The sequence below is a fragment of the Sodiomyces alcalophilus genome, assembly GCF_042370955.1.
Source record: "Sodiomyces alcalophilus JCM 7366 unplaced genomic scaffold ACRALscaffold_2, whole genome shotgun sequence".
Lineage (NCBI taxonomy): Eukaryota > Fungi > Ascomycota > Sordariomycetes > Glomerellales > Plectosphaerellaceae > Sodiomyces > Sodiomyces alcalophilus.
Genome location: NW_027263533.1, coordinates 8,940,541 through 8,961,624, shown reverse-complemented (window position 1 = coordinate 8,961,624; position 21,084 = coordinate 8,940,541). Strand labels below are relative to the sequence as shown.

At 37.8% G+C, this 21,084-nt stretch overlaps 2 protein-coding genes and 1 pseudogene across 3 annotated transcripts; 2 read left to right on the top strand and 1 right to left on the bottom strand.

Moving 5' to 3' along the window:
- Positions 1-5,462: 5,462 nt before the first annotated feature.
- ACRALDRAFT_2018210 (uncharacterized protein) lies at positions 5,463-17,523 on the top strand (the record flags this gene model as incomplete). The annotated part of the gene is made up of 3 exons (XM_071019925.1): positions 5,463-5,488; positions 15,432-15,760; positions 17,462-17,523. The coding sequence occupies 3 exons, from the start codon at positions 5,463-5,465 to the stop codon at positions 17,521-17,523; spliced, it is 417 nt and encodes a 138-aa protein (XP_070878282.1).
- ACRALDRAFT_t87 lies at positions 16,098-16,172 on the top strand (annotated as a pseudogene). Its single transcript has one exon. The product of its transcript is annotated as a tRNA-OTHER (tRNA).
- Positions 17,524-18,171: 648 nt separating the features above from the next.
- Positions 18,172-19,742, bottom strand: ACRALDRAFT_2033869 (uncharacterized protein). Its single transcript, XM_071020742.1, has 5 exons — positions 19,563-19,742; positions 19,394-19,485; positions 19,125-19,325; positions 18,496-19,052; positions 18,172-18,346 (listed from the first exon to the last, which is right to left on the bottom strand). Exons 1-5 carry the CDS (start codon positions 19,658-19,660, stop codon positions 18,230-18,232), a joined length of 1,065 nt encoding a protein of 354 aa, XP_070878281.1. The 5' UTR covers positions 19,661-19,742; the 3' UTR covers positions 18,172-18,229.
- Positions 19,743-21,084: the final 1,342 nt, after the last annotated feature.

Below are 21,084 nucleotides of genomic sequence, written 5' to 3'. Positions count from 1 at the left end.
GATATATCTAAGCCGGCTATTAGCGCCGGGATCGCCGTGTTTAATCTCGAGATTAGCGGCTATATATAATAAGTATTTACTTATATAATAGAAGGACTAAACTAGTATATATTCCTAAGGAAGCCGTGGTTAAAATATAACGATATTATATACTACGTAAGGAATCGTAGATATATTATAGAGTCGGCGATATTAACCTACGACTAATAGGTCAAAAGCAACTAGCCTATATATAAGATATTCGCGAGGTAAGGCTAGTCTGGGGATCCGTATTTATAGCTACGATATAACGGATAAGGAGGGGATTAAAGGAGAAGGAGAGCGACGAGTTTATTGCCTTTATCCACGCTATTAGTATACGGGATATTAATAAGGGCCTCCGTAAAAACGAGCTGGTGGACCCTTAAGACTATATCCCCGCGAGTATACTATAAGCGTTCGGCGACCTCTTCGCGCCTACTAAAGCTAGTGGCTTACCCTCTTATATACTAGGTGTTAACTATAAGATTACCCTAAAACGAGGTTCTAATAGATTTAAGCCGACCCTAGTATAAAAGCCCCTTTATAGTATATTAAGAGAAGAATTACTAGTACTCCAGTAAACGCTAAACGACCTAATAGATTAGGAATTTATATAAGTAAGTAGTTCCGCGGCGGCCACGCTAGTCTTATTCGTGAAAAAGATAGGAGGCGGACTATATTTTTATTACGAGTATAAAGCCCTAAACGCGATTACTTAGTAATATCGCTACCCCCTACCTTTAATCACCGGGACCCTATATAATCTAGCTGGTCTAAAGTGGTTTACAAAGCTTAATATAGTTATAGCCTTTTATAAGATTTATATAGCTCCCGGATATAAGAGTAAGACGGCCTTTAGGATACGCTTCGGACTCTTTAAGTGGCTAGTATACCCCTTCGGACTAAGCGGCGCATTTATTATAGTATATATTAATAACATCCTAATCTACTTAAGCGAGTCTTATAAGGACTATAAAGCGAAGGGCCGGCTAATACTCCGCAGACTCACGGATACTAGCCTTAACTTAGACCTAGCTAAGTACGAGTTTAATATAATAATACTAAAGTACCTAGGATTTATTATTACTATAGATAAGGGGGTGTTTTATAACCCCGAGAAGTTAAAAGCTATCTACAACTAGGAGGCTCCTACCTCTATAAAGGGGGTACAAGGTTTCTTAGGGTTCGCGAACTACTACCGAATATTTATCTACGACTTCCTAGTTATAACGGCGCCCCTCTTAGCACTAATAAAAAAGGACCGACTCTTTAAGTAGGGGGCTAAAGAAGATACTGCCTTTAAGGAACTAAAACAACTCTTTTAAATGGAACCCGTTTTATAACTATAGCACCTAGACTATAAGACCATACTAAAGACTAACTACTCGGGCTACTTATTAGATAGTATCTTATCCTAAGGGGATAAATAGACATATCGGTATATAGTCGCGTACTACTTACATAAGCTTATTCCGGTAAAGTATAACTATCCTATTAATAATAAGGAGATATTAGCTATTATAAGTCACGTAGTCGCCTAAAAGGTAGAACTAACTAGCTATAAATAATTTATAATATTTTCGGACCATAAGGTACTCGAGTACTTTATACCTAAACGGTCCCTTACTAAAAGATAAAGTCCCTAGGCCCGCGAACTAGCTTAGTTTAACTTTATATTAGAGTACTAATAAGGTACTAAGAATTTCGTAGCGAATACGTTATCCTGTTATAAATAGGATACCCTAAAGGATAATTCCGATAATCGGGAGTAAGGATATATAATTTAACTGATCCCTAACCCCGCGATCCTTATTATTAATATTATACTTATAATAAGTAATAATTATAATAATAATAAGTATAATATCTAAGTCAAAATAAACCGTATATGGTTATAGCTATATAACTAGACGTCTACTTTATAACCAGCTTAACCTATACTATAATACTATACGTATTATATGTGTATATATACTTAGCTTATAATATATAGTATATAAATATACTAGGTATCGTAAATACGATATCTTGGTTATTACTTAAGCTAATAACGTGGCGTGATAACCGTCGCGTAAGCTGTTAACGTAACAGTCGCCACCCAATCTTTCAGGGTCTTTTACCAGCCCCGGATCCAGGAAGAAATCCCAGAAGTCAGTTCTTTACACATAAGTGAAACAAGCAGTAATCCTACGATTCTACGAATTCAACAGCTATTTACTTGATTTTCCTCTCTTCCGCGCGTACAGCCTAATACTCGTAGCCTAATCTATTAAAACTTATAACTACTTCTAAGCCGGCTATATAAAGGGTATCTATTAGGCGCGTATTTAAATTAAATAAAGACCTTTAATAACTCTAGGATACGACTATAGCGACTAACCCCTAGTATCAAGGGGTCCTCGCCGCGATTATAATAAGCGCTCGTAGCTTCGACCTATCTCTCGGACTAAAGCTATAGAGCGCGGAGTATTCTCTAAGCCTAATAGGATATATAACTTTCTGGGACCGCTTCTAGGTTCCGAGTTCCGGAGACGACTCGCCGCTAAGGGGAGGGACGCTTAGTATAAGCAATCCATAACTCTATTATTAGCGGCTACCCGGGCCGGGAGAATACTATTACTATAATAACCCGATAATTCTTTTAGCTAAGTATAAATAAGGATATCCGGAAATTCGTCTATAACTATAACCGGTGTAATAAGAGTATTTAATAGCAGAATATAAAGCGCGCCCTACTAAAACCACTACCTATACCGGAGCGGATCCGTAGCTACCTTATAATAGATTTTATAACAGATCTACTACCTACCAGTAATAGCTAGGCCCCTTACCTATAGGTAATTATAGACTAGTAATAAAGTTAGTGATACTAAAAGCGATAAAGATAATAAAAGCAGAAGCTTATACGGAATAATTCCTAAACTACCACTTCTAATTCCATAGTATACCCCTGTTTATTATTAGTGATAAGGGCTTAAACTAGACTAGCAGGTTCTAGCGATAATTCTTTAAGCTTATAGACATTAAGCAGCGACTTAGTATAGCGTACCACCTCTAAACCGATAAAGGATCCAAGAGACTAAATTAATATATCTAGCCCTATCTTCGAGCCTTTATATATTACTGCTAGGATAATTAGAGTCGCTTATAACCCTCCGCGTAGTTATTATTTAATAGCAGGAAAAGCTCAATACCTAGATAAGCCACTTCTTCCTAAAATACGGGTTCCATATCGATCCGATCTATTAATATTCTACTTATAATAAGTAATAATTATAATAATCATAAGTATACTATCTACGTCAAAATAACCAGTATATAGTTATAGCTATATAACTAGTTGTCTACTTTATAACCAGCTTAACCTATACTATAATACTATACGTATTTATATATATATATACTTGGCTTATAATATATATTATATAAATGCACTAGGCATGGTAAATACGATATCTTGGTTATTACTTAACCTAATAACATGGCGTAATAACCGTTGCGTAGGCTGTTAACGTAATAGTCGCCACCTAATCATCCAGGGTCTTTTGCTAGCCCCGGATTCAAGAAGAAATCCTTGAAGTTAGCTCTTTATATAATATAAAGAATATTATACGCAGCTTTAAGCTCGTGTAATAAGCAGTAATCCTACGGTTCTATGAATTTAATAGCTATTTACTTAATTTTCCTCTCTTCCGCGCGTATAGCGTACTACTCGTAGCCTAATTTATTAAAAAGTATAAGGCCGGGTTAGCAAAGAAGGAAATCTACTCTTTTTTACCCTACTATTCTACTCGAAATAATAAAAAGACTCCTGCCTTTTTAGTCCAGCTACCTTTTTAGGCTATCCCTTTATCCTCCCCCGGTCGTGGATCCTTATCTTTAACCGTACGAAATCCCTTTATCTCCCGAAGACAGCTAATCGATTTAAACCATTCGTACCGATACCACGGTTTAAAGCTCTTTATTCTTCCTAATATGGTTGCTAAGAGCCATGCCAAGCTCTTTGTTCCTGTTCCGGAAGAACTACACTATCTGAATAAGACTTTTTGTCATGATCCGATGTATTGTTCCTTTGTTGTACGAAGGGTTTTTTGAAAAAGAAGAAAAATAACGAATAAGTGGATTAAATATAGCTGCTTTAATAGTTATTATAGCTCCACGAATAATAGCTATAATAATTAAACCACTTAACCTACCGCGTTGCCTATACTAACAGGATATCGTATCATACTATATAAGCTTTTAGCAAAAGATCTGCCCGTGGAAATCCCGTTATTCGCTTAGTACGAGCATCGCTTTTCTGCCGCGAGATCTATAAATAGCTTCACTATTTAGACCCACTTCTAGACCCACTTTTCGAACCTAGGCTAATCAGAGTCAGACCTTTAGCGTAGGATTCTTTATTTCTGTCCTTTATCGATAACGTAATAAAGAAAAAGCAATAAAGAAAATAATAAAAATAAATCGTTAAATAACTTAGTTTATTCTGCCGTAAATAAATAATAAAAATATCGTTCTGCTAGTTAAGAATCCCTCGATAAGCGGCTATTAGATAAATTGCCGTCTGGAAGCTCTAGGGCAGAAGAGACTATTAAAACTGAATTATAGGAATACACGCTTACTTTGCTTATAAAGGATAATATCTAGAAGACGTCATAAGGCCCCTTCTAGCAAATCCTTCTATAAGGCAGAAGGAAGAGTCTCTAAAGGCAGCTAGAGATATACTCTCTGCTCTTTTAGACGGTCCCTTAAACCAGGGTTAAGAAATAAACGAAGCTTATGAAATATTGGAAAAACTAAAGGATATATATAAAGCAAAGAGATTCTAGGCCGACTATATCGTCCTGGCTTCTTTTTTTAACCTCTCGCCTTTAGAATTCCCTAATCTCGAAGCGTATTTATATAAAATATAAGAGAGACTGCTTATCTTAAATCAAAGAGGTATATCCTTTTCTGATAAGGTGGTCTTTGCTTAGAGTCTTAATAGTCTTAATAAGAGATACGAATCTATAATAGGGTAAATAACGTAAGCTCTCTATCGCGATATTACTAGTTATATACTAGGTAAATTAATAGCGGAATTAATAGACGCTTTACGAAAGGTCGATTACCTGTTAAATACCCTCCTTATATAAGGTTTAAAGTTGTAGAAAAATATAAAGAAACCCTAGAAGAAAACGAAGGGTTTATTCTATAAGAACTATAAGAAGCCTAGCTATACGCCGACTAACACTTATTTTCTTTATCCTAAAAATGCACATACGAACTAGGTAATAAAGGATAATTTAGTATTAAGGAAAAATACTCAGAATAGGATAAATAAATTCTAGTCCTTTTAAATGTATAAGGAACAGAAAGAAGGAGGAAATACGCGTCTTTCCTGATAAGAGAAGCGTATAATAAACCTCCTATTAAAGGCAAAGAAACAGCACGCCTTAGATATGTCTTTAGAAGAGGAAAACGACGAGTCTGCTACGGTTAATATGATTATAGGTTAATAGAATTAACCGCAGGATTAACCGCAGGATTAGTCGTAGGAAAAAGAAAAGGAAAAGGAATAGGAAGACGATAATAAAAACAAAGAGGCCGGCGTTATTTTTAAAGACGTCCTCCCTCCTCCGTTTCCTTTTCTAGACCGTCCGAAATCTTCTATAAAGGATCTAATAGACATAGATCAGGTATTTATTATCTCTTCCAAAAATAAAAATACTAATAATACTAACCTTAATATAGATTGGTTAGTAGAAAAGATTTAAATAATATAAGCAGAAAACAGTATTAAATTAGATCTAAATATCTATATGGATAGGTGGGCTATAGCGTATATTATTATATATGAAAGACTCTTTTCTATTTATAATACTAAAGAAAGAACTGTTTATTAGGGTTGGGTAAAGCGAATAAAGATATAAGGTAAAGGGGACTACGTGATAAAGTTCAGTGATACTGGAAAGCTTCTGCTTTTAAAAGAGTGCCTTTATATACCGGAAATAGCCTTAAATATTATTAGTCTCATTTATCTTAATAGTAAAGCTGGCAGTCTTACTAGAAATAAAAAGCTCTTATTATTTCATAATAAAGAGCCCCTCTTTCTTTATATAACGGCTCTGCTTTATAACGGTCTATACTAGGCTATAGCACGGGTATTATCGCACGGGGAGGCTAAGTCTTACAAAGTAAATACAATAAATACTAGGAAACAGCTATAAAAGGGTTTTGTACCTAAGAAATGGCTAGGAGACTTAACTAGAATAAAGAAGTTTTATAGATTTAAAGAACAGGTTTTACAGAAACTAAATCAACAAAGAAAGGGGTTGGGTAAACCTTAATAGAGAAATAATATAATAAAGAAACCTTAACCTCTTTAACCCTAAGAAGAGCTTTTTATAAATAAAGAGACTGTAATAACCGTCGAAGGACTACCTCTGCAACTGAAAGTACAACGCTATAGCATGACAGGATAGGTTATATTAACCCTGGTGCCTTGAAAAGTCATTATACTAATACTCTTTAAAAAGATCATAATATAACTAATAAAGGGTTAACTGAAATACAGAGCTATAACGCCTATAAACGAAGTAAGTCTATTACACTTACGAATAAAGATTCAGTTAATAAATATAAAGGCTTTTCCTATTTCGAAAAGGTTTATATAGATCTTTACGGACCGATCGAATCTCTTTGCTAGAATAAAAAGCGTTAGATTTTATTTATAGTAAACCGTTCTACCCGGTTTCGATAGGTAAAACTACTCCTAGATAAGTCTAAAACGACGGTAGTAACAGCTATAAAAGAGTAGAAAGCTTAGGTAGAAGATAATAATAATAATACTAAATATCACGTCTTTATTCGAGAAGTAGATACGGATAGTAGAAAAGAGTTCAATAAGACCTCTTTTTAACGTCTCTTTATAAGTGTAAAACATAATATAAAGCCACCGTACACTTATAAAGCTTAAGGCTGTATTAAAAGAGTTATAAGAACTATAATAGAAAAGGTTCGAGGTCTTCTTTTCTATTGAGGGTTGCCTAGATATCTTTAGGGTAAAGCTATTCTCTTAGCTCTTTATATATACAACAGATCACCTAAATCAGCTCTTAATTCTAAGAGTCCCTATAAGCTTTTATAAGGTTAGAAACCTAATATTAATAATATACGGGTTCAGGGTTCTATTATTTATTATATAAATAATAACCCGAATATAAAGAAACTAGATAGAAGGGCACTACGAGGCGCTTTAATAGGTTTTAATAACTATAACTATTATAAGCGGCTGGTTATAGGTTGATCGCACTAAGTAAGGCCGAATAATTATAGTAGCTAGAATTAAAGGAGAGGAAGAGAAAAGGTATAGGAAGGTGGGTGCAGAATCTGCTAAGTATATATAAGTCCGCCCTAAGGGCAGAGCGTGGTCCGAGCGTAGTACTCGCGCGCTAGTTAGTTATTCCGACTTCTACCGGATCTATATATAAGTGGGGTCAACCCATAACAGTACCCCCCCCCTTTCTTTCTCCTGGGTTAATTAAGAACGGAGCTAGATTTCCTAGAACGAAAATAAAGGAGGCGCGACCTGCTTATTAATACTCCCTACGTCCAGCTTAGGTGGTCCGTGCACTAAGGTAACGACGTGTTCGCGCCGATATATTCCTAAGATCGTATATCCCTTAGATCTCGCGATATGCTTACCTATAGTATTAAACACGCTACGTTATTCCTGCCTCTTTATTTATAGGCTACGTAATCGGATAGTTCCGAGGGTTTTAATCGATTTCCGCCCTTATAGTATTATAGTTTAAGCGTAGTTTTCCTATTTTTCCTAGTATAGTTATTTTTTCTTCCTATAAGCCTATAACCTTATTTTAGTAGTAAGCTTAATCCCCTAACCCGTACTAAGAACGGTCTGACTTCGTGCTAACTTATTACCGCGTCGCGTGTTTTTAGCTTTATCGGAATTTTTATTTATTAGCGCCCTTAACTCTCGACTTCGTTTTAATTAATAACGCCTTTAATATAAATACCCTTATTCTTCAGTTATTCGCGGCTAATACGCTAAGGCTAACTTCGGAGTCGTAGATAGCTTCTCCTTATCGTAGTAACCGTTATGCCCGCGAGGGTAAGTAAGTGTCCCCCCCCCCCCCCCCGGTAATAAGGTCGCCGCGCCTATCTCCCCCGCTAATAACGAGTTTAAGCGTGGAGCTTCTATAAAGGATATAGCCGGTTAGGCCCTCGCTATAATAGTGGATTTAAGTAAGCGTCCTAATAATAATAATATACGTATTAATTCGGTATACTCCGCCACGGGTATCCTACTAACTCTTTAGTAATAAATAACTCCCTCTAAGCGCTAGTAAGGACCCTATAACCCCCTTAGTCGGCCCCGGAAGGTTATATATCGCCCTTATAGTAGTCGAGTTACTAGTATAAAATTTAAGCAGATATATTATTATTAATCCGGGCCAGGAGCTACCTAATATAGTACTAAGTGCTATAAGTATTCGGTTAGAATATATAGTTATAGCCCTATAAGTTATCCGCGACTTTTTATATAACTCGCTATATTAATACTATACTCCCTATAGCTCCCTCCTGGCGCTATAGAATTTATTCCCCTTATAATTAAGGCAGGAAAGGCCTATAAGGCCGCTCTTAACGATATAGATATAAGTATAGCCCTACTTACCTCGCGATTTACTTATTAATTCGCGTATAGCTTAAGGAGGCCTGGGTTATAGTATAAGGCGATTACTATACCGTTATAGGTAAAGAGGATCCCGATAATACCGTTACCCCCGCTAAGAACGCTAGTGGCGATAAGGAAATCCGCTAGGAGCTCGCGGCGTTATAGCACGAGACCGTGGCGTAGACGGAACTGCTTCGTGGTATCCTGGCCGCTCTCCGGTAAAGGGCGCCTCCGCGGCTACGGGCGGTAGTAATAGTAATAAAGCTACTAACTAAAATCAGCTCGAGGAGTATTTATACTTGGCCTAGAGGGTGGAGGGGGGGCCGGCGAATACCCCCCTATTAAATGAGGAATATCGACTCACTTTTAAGAACGTACCGCGGGTTTCCTACGACCTTATATTCTTTTTATAGTATGATCGCTAAGAGGTCCGTTATAAATATCCGCTATCCCGTATCGGTCCTCGAAAACGTCTAGTACTTAAGTATCTTATATAGCTTCTAGAGATTCCTAAGTAGGCTTTACGTAACCCGCCTAGTATACTAGGACTTCATGTTATATTCTATAACCTCGCCGCTTACTCCTCGCGTATAGGATCTCTTTTACTTCTTACTCTTCGCTATTATAAAGCGCGTCCTGAATTAGTTCGGGTTACGGGTTAGTTACGACTTAGCCGGGGAGGGGGTCGCGGCTAGCTCGCTTTAGTATATTAACGTGGAAGCGGGGATATATACCGGAGGGTATATCTAGTTTAATAATATAAGGGTTAATTACTTTTATTACCTAGTACTTCTAATATAGCCAGCTTAGCTTTTTTTAAAGGTTTAGGCGTGGAGTAGTTAGCTATAGATAGCTAGGTAAGGTCTCCTACTTTAAAGCGTTCCGCTAAGAGTCGCCGCTTATTCGCGGTTTCTTTATTTTATAGTTACTTTAAGGCTATAGTAGCCTATATAAACTCTATAGCCCCTTATAGGTAACTTAGTAGATTATAAGCGGCGGCTTTTTTGGGTATATAGGTAAAGGGTTATAGACTTAGATAGGGTCGATATAAAACCCGTGTTCTAGGAAAAAAGGGCTAAGCTGGGTCGTTAAGCTTTTCCTGCTATTAAATAATAACTACGCGGCGGGTAATAGGTAACCCTAGTCGTCCTAGGAATAGTATACGAAGGCGCGGAGGTAGCCCTAGATATCTTAGTTAAGTTTCTCGGGTCCTTTATCGGTCTAAGGGTAATAAGCTATACTAAGTCGTTACTTAATCCTTACGAGTTTATAGAAGTATCGCTAAAACCTTTTAGTCTAGTTTAAACCTTAGTCGCTAATAATTAAGAGGGGTATACCGTGGAACCTAAAATAATAGTTTAAAAAGCGTTCCGCGTAGGCCTCCGCTTTTATTATTTTTATCGCTGCTAATATTATTAACTTTATTAGCCGGTCCATGATTACCTATAAGTACCGCGCCCTATCCTTACTAGTAGGCGGTAAGTCCGTTATAAAATCTATCGCGAGGTAGTTACGGATTCGCTCCTATATAGGTGGTGGTTTTAGTAATCCGCGCTTTGCGTTCCGCTACTAGTTACTCCCGTTATACGGATTATAGTTATAGATAAACTTCCGTATATCCTTATTTATACCGGGCTAGAAGAACTATTAGGCTATTATAGCGATTATATTCTCCTTACCCGGGTAGTAATTAATAGTAGAGTCGTGGATCGCCTATACTAAGCGTCCTTTTAGCGGCGAGTCCTCTCCGGAGCTTAGAACCTAGAGACGATCTTAGAAGGTTATATATCCCGCGGGGTTAAGAGAATATTCCGCGATCTATAGCTATAGTCCTAGGGATAGGGTAAAGCTATAAGCTCTTATAGTAATTACGGTAAGGACCTCTTAATACTAAAGGTCGGTCGCTAAGGTTTTATCCTAAAGTCGTTAAAGGTCTTTATTTACTTCGAATATACGCTTAACGGATATCCTCTATATTATCGGTTCGGTAATTATTTTTAGGATCGCGGAGTCGGGTATTAGTTAGATTACCCGCCCTTATTCCCGGGTATCTAAACTATCCTTCGGGGCGTCCTATTCGCGATAGGAGAGTATATCCGCTACGAAGTTCTTAGTACCTTACCGGTACTTTAGTATAAAGTTAAAGTAGGCTAGTTTATTAGCCTAGCGGCTTTATCTTTCGGTAAGCGACCGTTTAGTTATAAAGTACTTAAGAGCCTTATAGTCTAATAGTATTATAAATTATTCGTAGCTAGTTAGTTCTGCCTTCTAGGCGATTATATAGCTTATAATCGTTAATATCTCCTTATTATAAATAGGGTAGTTATACACTATTAGAGTAGGCTTACGCAAGTAATATACGACCACGCAGCGATATCCCTATTTATTAACCTAGAATAGGATACTACCTAACGTATAACCTAAATAGTTAGTGTCTAATATAGTCTTACGATCCGGGTTCTATAACTATAAAATGGATTCTATTTAGAAGAGTCGTTTTAGCCCCTTAAAGGCGGTGTTTTTCTCGGCTCCTTACCTAAAAAGCCGGTCCTTTTTTATTGGTGCCGAGAGGGGGGCCGTGATACCTATAAAGTTATGGATAAATATCCGGTAATAGTTCGCGAATCCTAAGAAACTTTATACTCCCTTTATAGAGGTAGGGGCCTCCTAGTCACGGATAGCCTTTAACTTCTCGGGGTTATAAGATACTTCTTTATCTATTATAATAATAAAGCTTAGATATTTTATTATTATCACGCTAAACTCGTACTTAGCCGGGTCTAGGTTTAGGCCGGTATTTACGAGCCTATATAATACTACCCGGACCTTCGCTTTATAGTCCTTATAAGATCCACTAAACTAAATTAGGACGTTATCGATATATATAGTAATAAAGTCGTTAAGGAACTCCTATAGCGTTTAGTTAATATAGCGTTAGAAGGTAGCGGGTATACCGCTTAGTCTAAAAGGGTATACTAGCTACTTAAAAAGACCAAAGCGCGTCCTAAAGGCTATTTTATTCTTATATCCGGGAGCTATACGGGTCTTATAGAAGGTAGCGACTATATCGAGCTTTATAAACCACTTAGCGCTAGCTAGGTTATATAGGATTTTAGTGATTAGGGGGAGGGGGTAACGATCTTACTAGGTAATCGTGTTTAAGGCTCTATAGTTATAATAAAAGCGTAACCCGCCCCCTAGCTTCTTTACGAATAGGACCGGCGTAGCCGCTACTAAGCTACTAGCTTAAATAAATCCCTTATCTATTAGGTCGTTAAGCGTCTTCCGGACCACTAGTAACTCTTTCTTTAATATACTGTAAAAGGGCCTTTATAGTAGGGCAGGCTTAAGTTTATCAGGACCTTATTTTAGGGTGATTTTATAGTCGACGCCTAGTCGGTAAGGGGGTAAGTCGTTAGCCTTATCGGGTATAAAGAGGTCGCCGAACTCTTATAGTATATTTATAGGGATATAGTCCCGAGGGTCCGCTAGTTCCTTTTTACGGAGGGCCTTATCAATATCCTATATACTAACGGCACGGATTAAAGTATCGAACTCGTCTCTTTCTTTTCCCTTTAACCCCTTTCTTATCCGTCGTATTATAGCCGTAAACACCGATCCCGAGACTAGCCTAGCCTCGCGGATAGCTCGTATATAAGCTAGTTCTTCCTTACCTACTAGTCGTAGGTTAATATCGGCGACTCCGTGGTATAACCTACGGTTCTTCGTGTAATATATAACGTTATTATATTCTTGCCACGGCTTCCCTAGGAATATATCCTAATCTAGTCCTTTTACTATATAGGCAAAGACTTATTATATATAGCCGCTAATCTCTAGCTTAAACGCGGCGATCCTGGCGTTAGTAGCCGGCTTAGATATATGTAAGAATCCTCTTAGTAATCGTTTTCTTTTATCGACTAATAGTAACTAAAGCCTTTAGGTAAAGTATTCGTTTATAATGGTATAATAGTTATAACCCGGATCTATAAGAGTATATATATATCTTTTATTTACTTATATTAATATTATAGCTAAGTCGCCGCTAGCTAGGTATTTAAACGCCTCCTACTCCTGCTATAGAGCGGCTATCGGCTTTAACGCCTATTTTCGCGTTAAAGCTATTCTTTTCTCGACTCTTTATTATCCGAACCATCTAAACTTATAACGATATCGCTATCCTCGGCCTAAACCTTTGCTACACGGGCGCCCTTAGCCTTTAAGCCCTTATCCCGGGACTTATAGTTTATACGGATATATCCCTTTTTCCTATAACCTTAGTACTCCCGGTTATCGCGAGGTCGGTCTATAATTATATTAGGCCGGACCTAATTAATCCCGCTTATCGTAATATCTTTATTAGCGTCGGTCTCTTAATTCTACGCTTAGTTCGGTATATAGGTATTCCGACTAATTAGGCGTAGACCCTTTAGCTTCTAGGCGATACTCTAGACCTTAATAGCCTAGCTTATATAATTATAGGGTAACTTCGCGGTGATTAAGGCGCTATATAGTTTCTGGCTTAGGGCTCCTTTTAGAAAAGTGATCTTCGCCGAGTTAGCCTACTCGCTACCGCCTACTTAGGTAATCTGTTTCTCGAATTTCGGTAAGAACTACGAGAAGGTTTATTCCTTATATTACCTAAGGGAATATAGCGCGAAGGCCGCGTAAGGTTATTCGTTCTAGTCCTTATATATACGGTCTAGGTAGGTACGGAACGATTCTAGGTCGCGGCTACCTCCTGGCCCCCCCGCGGCGTAAAAGACTAATACCACTTACTATATACTCCCTTCTAGGTATAAGTTTATATAATACTATATTTCGGCTTAGTTATTAAATAAGTATTTATCTAGCTAAAGCTTATCGCGTATCTGCTACGACTAGGTAGTATACTCCGTTCGCCTTCTACTAGACTTCGCGGGGTATAGTAAAGGTTTAGTATATAATAGATATAGCTCCTAGGGAACTTCGATTTAGGGGGGAGTAAAGGTCGCCGGGGTAAGATGGCCTGCTACCGATTCTATAGGAGTATTTATGGGGGCTCCCTTTAAGGGGGGCGCGAGGTTAAGAGTAGGTTATTACGGGGCCTAGGCGTTCGCGAGGCCGTTCGTAAATCGTTAACGCAGCTCTTATTATTAAGCTATCTATTTCTATAAGGGACTAAGCGTCGTGTTAATAGCTTCGGTGATCCTTCTATCCGTCTACTTAGCTAGCTCGGCGGGGTTTATAGGACCGCCGCCGCCTAACGGCGCGTTTACATCTAATTCTATACTAACATAGCGCGTAGGGTTCGCTAAATTCTAGCTATATAAGCGGCTAGTTATAGGTTAATCGTACTAAGTAAGGCCGAATATATTAGCTAGAATCACGGAAAGGAAAGGAAAAGGTCTATAAAGAAGTACAGGATTTACTAGGTTTATACGAATCCGCGGTAAGGGCAGCGCGAGGTCTAAGCGTCGGATCTGCGTGCTAATTAGCCGTTACGGCCTTATACCGGAACTATACTTTCGGGGGGTTAACCCGTGATAATAGTGGCTCTAAGCCCTTCTAAGAACACTTAAGACTATTTCTTTAAGGAGATATCTAAAGATATTATACTTAAAGACTGAGGTGAAATAAATACCTTTCTAGGCTATATAATAAATATAAATAAAGAAAATAAGACTCTTTCTATAAGTTAGTTTCGTTATACTAATAAGATACTTAAAAGGTATAATGAACGAAGTCTAAAAAGGGTTAATACCACTTATATACATAAGAAGGTCCTAGTACTAAATCCTAAATAAGCAATGCCTTATAATATTAATAAATACTAATAGGAAATCGGGGTTTTATTATATCTTTTTAATGAATTGGGCTATAAGTAGTAGGCTGTACGCGCGGAAGAGAGGAAAATTAAGCAAATAGCTGTTGAATTCGTAGATCCGTAGGATTAATGCTTGTTAAGTAAACGCGTAGTTATATATAAAGAACTGACTTCTGGGATTCCTTCCTGGATCCGGGGCTGGTAAAAGACCCTGAAATATTGGGTGGCGACTGTTACGTCAACAGCCTATGGGACGGTTACCAGGCCATGTTATTAGCTTAAGTAATAACCAAGATATCGATTTTACGATTCCTAGTGTATTTATATAATATATATTATAAGCCAAGTGTATATACACGTATAATACGTATAGTATTATAGTATAGGTTAAGCTGTTTATAAAGTAGACGTCTAGTTATATAGCTAAAACTATATACTGTTTATTTTGACTTAGATATTATACTTATGATTATTATGAGTATTACTTATTATAAGTATACTGTCAACATATCTAACCTTACATTCAGGACCAGATATAACCTACGCAGTGAACTAGTATTCTCGCTATATAAGTAATCCCTCGTAAGACTACTTCAGTACGTTAAATTGAATCTAGGCTTATATAAATACATATCCTAATATCGGTCTTTTATACAACTATTATAAAGAAGACCTTGGTATTTACGGTTATTCTGATGCCAGCCTTTCAGAGATAATCGAAGATAGAACTTCGACTTCATAATACATTTACTGCGTGGGAGTAAATAACCCCGTTAGTTAGAGCTTAACTAAACAAAAAGTCGTTGCTTTATTAATAACAGAGGCCAAATATATAGCTCTTATAGACGTGTTTAAAGCCGCAATCTATCTTTATAATCTATATAAAGATACACTATAGTATCGAGGCCTAGATTCTAATATAAGAGGCAATAATCATAATAATAATAATAATAATAATAATAATAATAATAATAATAATAATAATAATAATAATAATAATAATAATAATAATAATAATAATAATAATTATAATAATAATAATAATAATAATAATAATAATAATAATAATAATAATAATAATAATAATAATAATAATAATAATAATTATAATAATAATAATAATAATAATAATAATAATAATAATAATAATAATTATAATAATAATAATAATAATAATTATAATAATAATAATAATAATAATAATACTAATAATAATAATAATAATAATAATAATAATAATAATAATAATAATAGTAATAATAATAATAATAATAATAAAACTCTCGAGATTCCTACTATCTTAATAGATACTAAGAGTGTAAAGAAGCTCGCTAAAAACACTTAATTTTATAAATAAGTAAAGCATATCGATAGGCAGTATCACTACTATACGTAATAGCTATATAATAATAACATAAAAATCGTATATATAAATACGAAACTCAATATAGCTAATATAATAACCAAACGTTTAGTAAAAGAGACTTATAATACTCTTTATGGTTATATTAACCTGGGTTATAAGGGTAATATATTGCCTAAGTACGATTTACTACCTTATAATAATATTAAAGTAATAAAATACTAGGTACCTTTATAGTATAGTGGTAGTATACCTGGCACTCGGTCGAGGTGACGGGGTCGGTTCGAATCCGGCTAGAGGCGTATGCAAAAGAGGAACCCCTTTTCCTTTTTTACTCTACTCGGATTCTATTCTAGGGGGCCCTTATCTGCCTTCGTATATACGATAAGGGTTAAACAGGGGGCCCGTTAGACCCACCTTCCGCCCGGTTTCGCTAATTATTAATAGACCCTACGGGGGAGTTAGTCGCCCTATTATAGAAAAAATAAGAAGACGGTATCGTGCTATCCCTAAGCGCGTAAGTAAAATACGCGGCGTCTCTTCCACGATACAAAGGCAGCCTCTTACGCTATTGTATAAGCGTTCTACATAGGCATATAGCGTGCGTTAGCTCTGCTTATAGCTATAGAAAGAGTAAGAGAAGCTTAGGAGCTTTAAACCCTAGGAAGCGTATATATAAGTCGCCCGAAAGTGGGCCTATAGGGGTTAGCCCTAGGGTATATAGAAGGCGTATAAAAACTAATTATACGCGCGCCGTTAATTAAGTATATAGTCGGCTTTAAAGTCGCTATAGGCAAAAAAGGTTATAGACTTCCTATTATAGGAGCCACGAGTTTCGTACTAGTAGTGAGTTAGTAACGGGAGCGCTATAGTACCTGTATAAGGCACTAATCCTAAAAAAGAAGCGGGGAGTATAGGGGTTTTTATCTAAGTCTTATACTAGTTCCCTAAGTCTTATACTATGGTTTTCCCCCTTAAAGATATTAGAGAAAGACTATATATAACGGTTACCGGCATATATTTTATACCTGTTTAAGTACTTATCCACTATAAGTGGGTCAGTGTGGAGCTAATCAGACCCCTATAAACAAGGCAAGTATAAAGTGGTACGTTCCTTCTTAGACTCCTTCCTCTTTATTATATACTTACGTGATATAATACAGATCTAGACGCGGGTTCTTATTGGTCTAAGGAGCCTAGACGCGACTCCCGATTAGTTTCTTCGGAACCTAGTAGAGACAGTATATACAGCAGCCAGGGGCCCTTATTAGCTAGCAGGGGCTGTAAAAGTATTCGAAAATAGCGTATCTTAGCGCTGTTTTAGTTAGGTACGTACTATATAACCCCTGTGTTATTGTGTTTAAGATATATTCGCGGTTTACCCTTTTAGGAAATTCGAGAAGGTTTAAGAAACATACCTTTCTAACAGGACCTATATTATATATATAACGTATAACGTTTAGCGTATTGTGAAGTAGGATACTAATATCCTATATCCGATTCTAATCGCCAGTCAGCACTATATTCGAATAGTAATAATACCAGCCAAAATAACTATCCGGTCCCCGAGCAGTCCCAAAAACAAAACAAGGACGAGGGGCAAGGACGATATGCGTCAATGCCACGTTATTAAGGAGCTACAAAGTGGACTGATGGGATACTTGGTCCCCCTCGCTTTGTATATTCAAAGACCTGTATGTACGTAGAAAATGCCCTGCTTTTGATATACCACTTGTACTCTATCCGCTTATTATCCTGATGCTATTAGTTGATTTGGATCCGTAAGTATAACACATATAATTAAACGGGGGTTAGGGTGTACCTAAAGTGCATTACTTACCCTAGGGAACTATAGTCAGAATTCTGGCTCCTAGCTACTTAGGTAGGATAAGGATAGCGGAGTAAGAATAATAAATAAGTAAATAAATAGATTTAATCTTGTCTTTACCTATCTATAATCCTATACTATATATACTAAGACTCTAAGTATAGACTCTAATTTTCTAAAAATATTAAGCGATAATACTACTTAGTATCTCTTCCCTAAAAGGGATAGGCATTTTAAAAATACTAAAATTATATTATATAATAATGCTGCTTATATAAAGAATTTACGCCCTCTATAAAGAAGCCCTAGCGTAAAGCCGTATTTATTTTTTAAAAAATACTATATCTATATCTCTAAACTATAGCCGGAATAACCGAGTAGTATACTCTAAATAACAGGCCTCTAATTATAGCCCTAGCATTAATTAGTTTCGGATCTAGTCAGCCCCGGAACATATATATAAATCAAGCAATGATTTTCCGGTTCTGCCGAGTCTCTTGTTATTTAGCTTCTTTTTATTGTGTTATTATATTATCGAAGTATCTCGGTAACGTCAGGTTCAATTCCGTTATCTGTCTCAAGTTCCGAAACCTCACTTGTGTCATCCAGCCTACGCTTTTTTGATTCGCCGATTGCAGTTGGCAAGGCCTGATATTGGCTGGGCGAGATTCGACAACATCTCAATGCCTGAGGTAACAGGTTCTCGAGATTTGGGATCCTGCTTTTGAATCTGAAAATTGCTGTCGCTTATTGATCGTGGGAAGACATGCTGGTGTCTCGTCATCGGGAATACATACAGAGCGGAGGCCAATTTGGGAAGGATCGAGCGGTGGTGGGGTAAGCTCCTCCATTTCCGGCCGTGCTGGCTCAGCGAGAGAGCTCCGAGTAAAGTCATCCAGGGATACGTTTTGCTTATCCTGACTGGGAAACGTGCGGATAATAGCCATCTCAACATCGCGTTTCTTGCCTTCGATTTCGGCTTTTCGCCTCGCCAAAGTGGCGACTTGGGCCTCATCGGTGGCGAGGATGTTCCTGTGAGAACCGAGCAGTTGTTCGAGCTCTTCGATGAGAGTCATTCGAGCCTTGATTGACTCCATTACCGCACCCTCAGCGGTTGCCAGGCTTCGTATGAGACCATTCAGTCGTGCGGCGTAGACAGGAGCGGATGATAATGAAGGACCATCTCCTTGAAGACTCGCCCAGTCATTATCTGCAGTGTACGTACTTGACTTCGAAGGCAGGCGGGTTGTTTCGACAGCACAATACAACGTCAGAAGGCGCGACAGCTCTGGTGGGATAGAGCCGGTGTTAGGCCCGAAAGCCCCGTTACTTCCCGCTTTGGATTTTTCCACTTCTGTGTGAGTTGTTAGTATAAGGCCAGGCGTCACTGGGGTACTAGGCACATCGAGAAGACGAGGACGCAAACCTCTTAGCCTTGCTTCGATGGCTCCCTGGGTTACTGGGTCAAATATGGACCGGTCAGCCCAAACGTCAACGACCCGTCTGAGCTTTGTCTGGATATCAGGAGGAGCTCCCTTATAAGCGACGGCTAGAGCTTCGGCGATGACGGGCGAAAAGGCTATTACAAAATCTTGCCTGTGTCGTGCCTTGGATTGTTGGGTAACCTCTATGGAAGCCAAGAGCGTGAGTATTTGGCGTCCAGTGGACAGTTAGGTGACTAAAGAAGGCAATTACCATTAGCGAGGTAAACCAAGCTTAAACGCTTGGTGCTTGAGGAATCTCTCAATCTCTGGAGCCAAATATGGGCCGTGCGTTCAGCATGTCGCCTGGGACAGTTAGCACGTCACACATTTGACATTTGCAGCATCGCGAGAGACGGACTCGCGCATGGGATGGCTTATACCTATGGAACATAATCCATTGAGCTGCCGTCGCAATGCTGTCGTGGCTGTCGTTGAGAGACGAGAGCCTGGCTAAAACAGAATCGTCGCTGAAGGCCATATCGCCCTTGAGTGTCTGTCGTTAGCGCCTTTGCCCTACTTGTTTGAAATTGAGACTGTGCTAATAGGCGCGAAAGGTTCTGGGCAAGAACAAAGGATGTGACTACGCAGGTCGAGTAGGGGTCGGGGACAGCACGTTTTTAGGCACGTACCGTAAAAACTCACAAAATTCGACTTTGAGCTAACGACTTGGCGCCCCATTTTACCCTATCTTTCAGGAATTTTAGCCAATGTACGATGGTCCTTTTCATGGGGGATATGACCTGACGTAACTCATAGCGCGGTGTGATTAGTAAACGTCTAGATTAAATTACTAGGACCAGTGCTAACGTGGTTTAGCTTAAAGTCGGATTTTATAGAGTACCGGTATTTATACGCCCCCGGTTCACTATTTATTGTCCACTCAACCCCAAATAAGAAGGTAACGCGAGCGCGTGGTTAAGTAAGATCTTGGCTATAAATATTATATACCGTATAAACTCACTAAATTAGAATATCGCGCTATCCCCTTTTGCTCCAGTATCCACTTCCCCAGGTAGCCTAAAACAAACGTCGCCTATACTTCGTATATCGCTACCTTATCGATAAGCCTCTATTCCTATAACCTCTGTTTTTCACTACGATAAATATAGTTAAATAGACTCCTTTGATATTAAGGCTGAAAATACCTTGCAGAGCTACTCTCGTTTATTAGAGACTTTCGGGGCTATAGAGCGCCAAGTCGTTAGTATGCAGTAGCGCGATATTCTAATTTAGTAAGTTTATACGGTACCTATACACCTTAGAGTAGGTAATCAGGATTACATAATATATAACAAGGTTATATAACTAGGGCATCAGGATTACGTGATATATAATAAGGTACCTAGCATAAGGATATTATATATTCTTAATACCTTAGGGTTAATAAATATAGAGGCAGAAACAGTAGTGATTTAGTGGCTTAAGACAGAGTACCACTATTTGCAAGCGGCCTGTCTACTATTTGCAAGCGTCCTAAACCTAATTAGGAAGGTTACGCGAGCCCGCGCAGTAGTCTGTATACGCCACGATCTTGGCTGCAGATGTCCCGTACAGATATATCACATCACGATAAACGTTTTATATATATAAGATAGCCGTTAATCACTATAACTTATACTTAATGCCCTACGCTATTAAATCGTAGCTGTTCTGACCTGTTTTCCATTATGTCAAAGTACCCTAAATTGTATTATGTCCTTAAGGTAGGAAAAGGAGGTGGAAAAGTGGTAGAAAAAGAGGTAGAAAAAGAGGTGGAAAAAGGAGGTGAAATTTTTTTAAGGTAACACGTAGTAGTGGGTGGTTACGTAACCTTATCTATTACATAGATAAGATCTTATCTACCTATTATATAGATACGGTCTTATCTATTATATAGATAAGGTTATATAATCACCCACCACT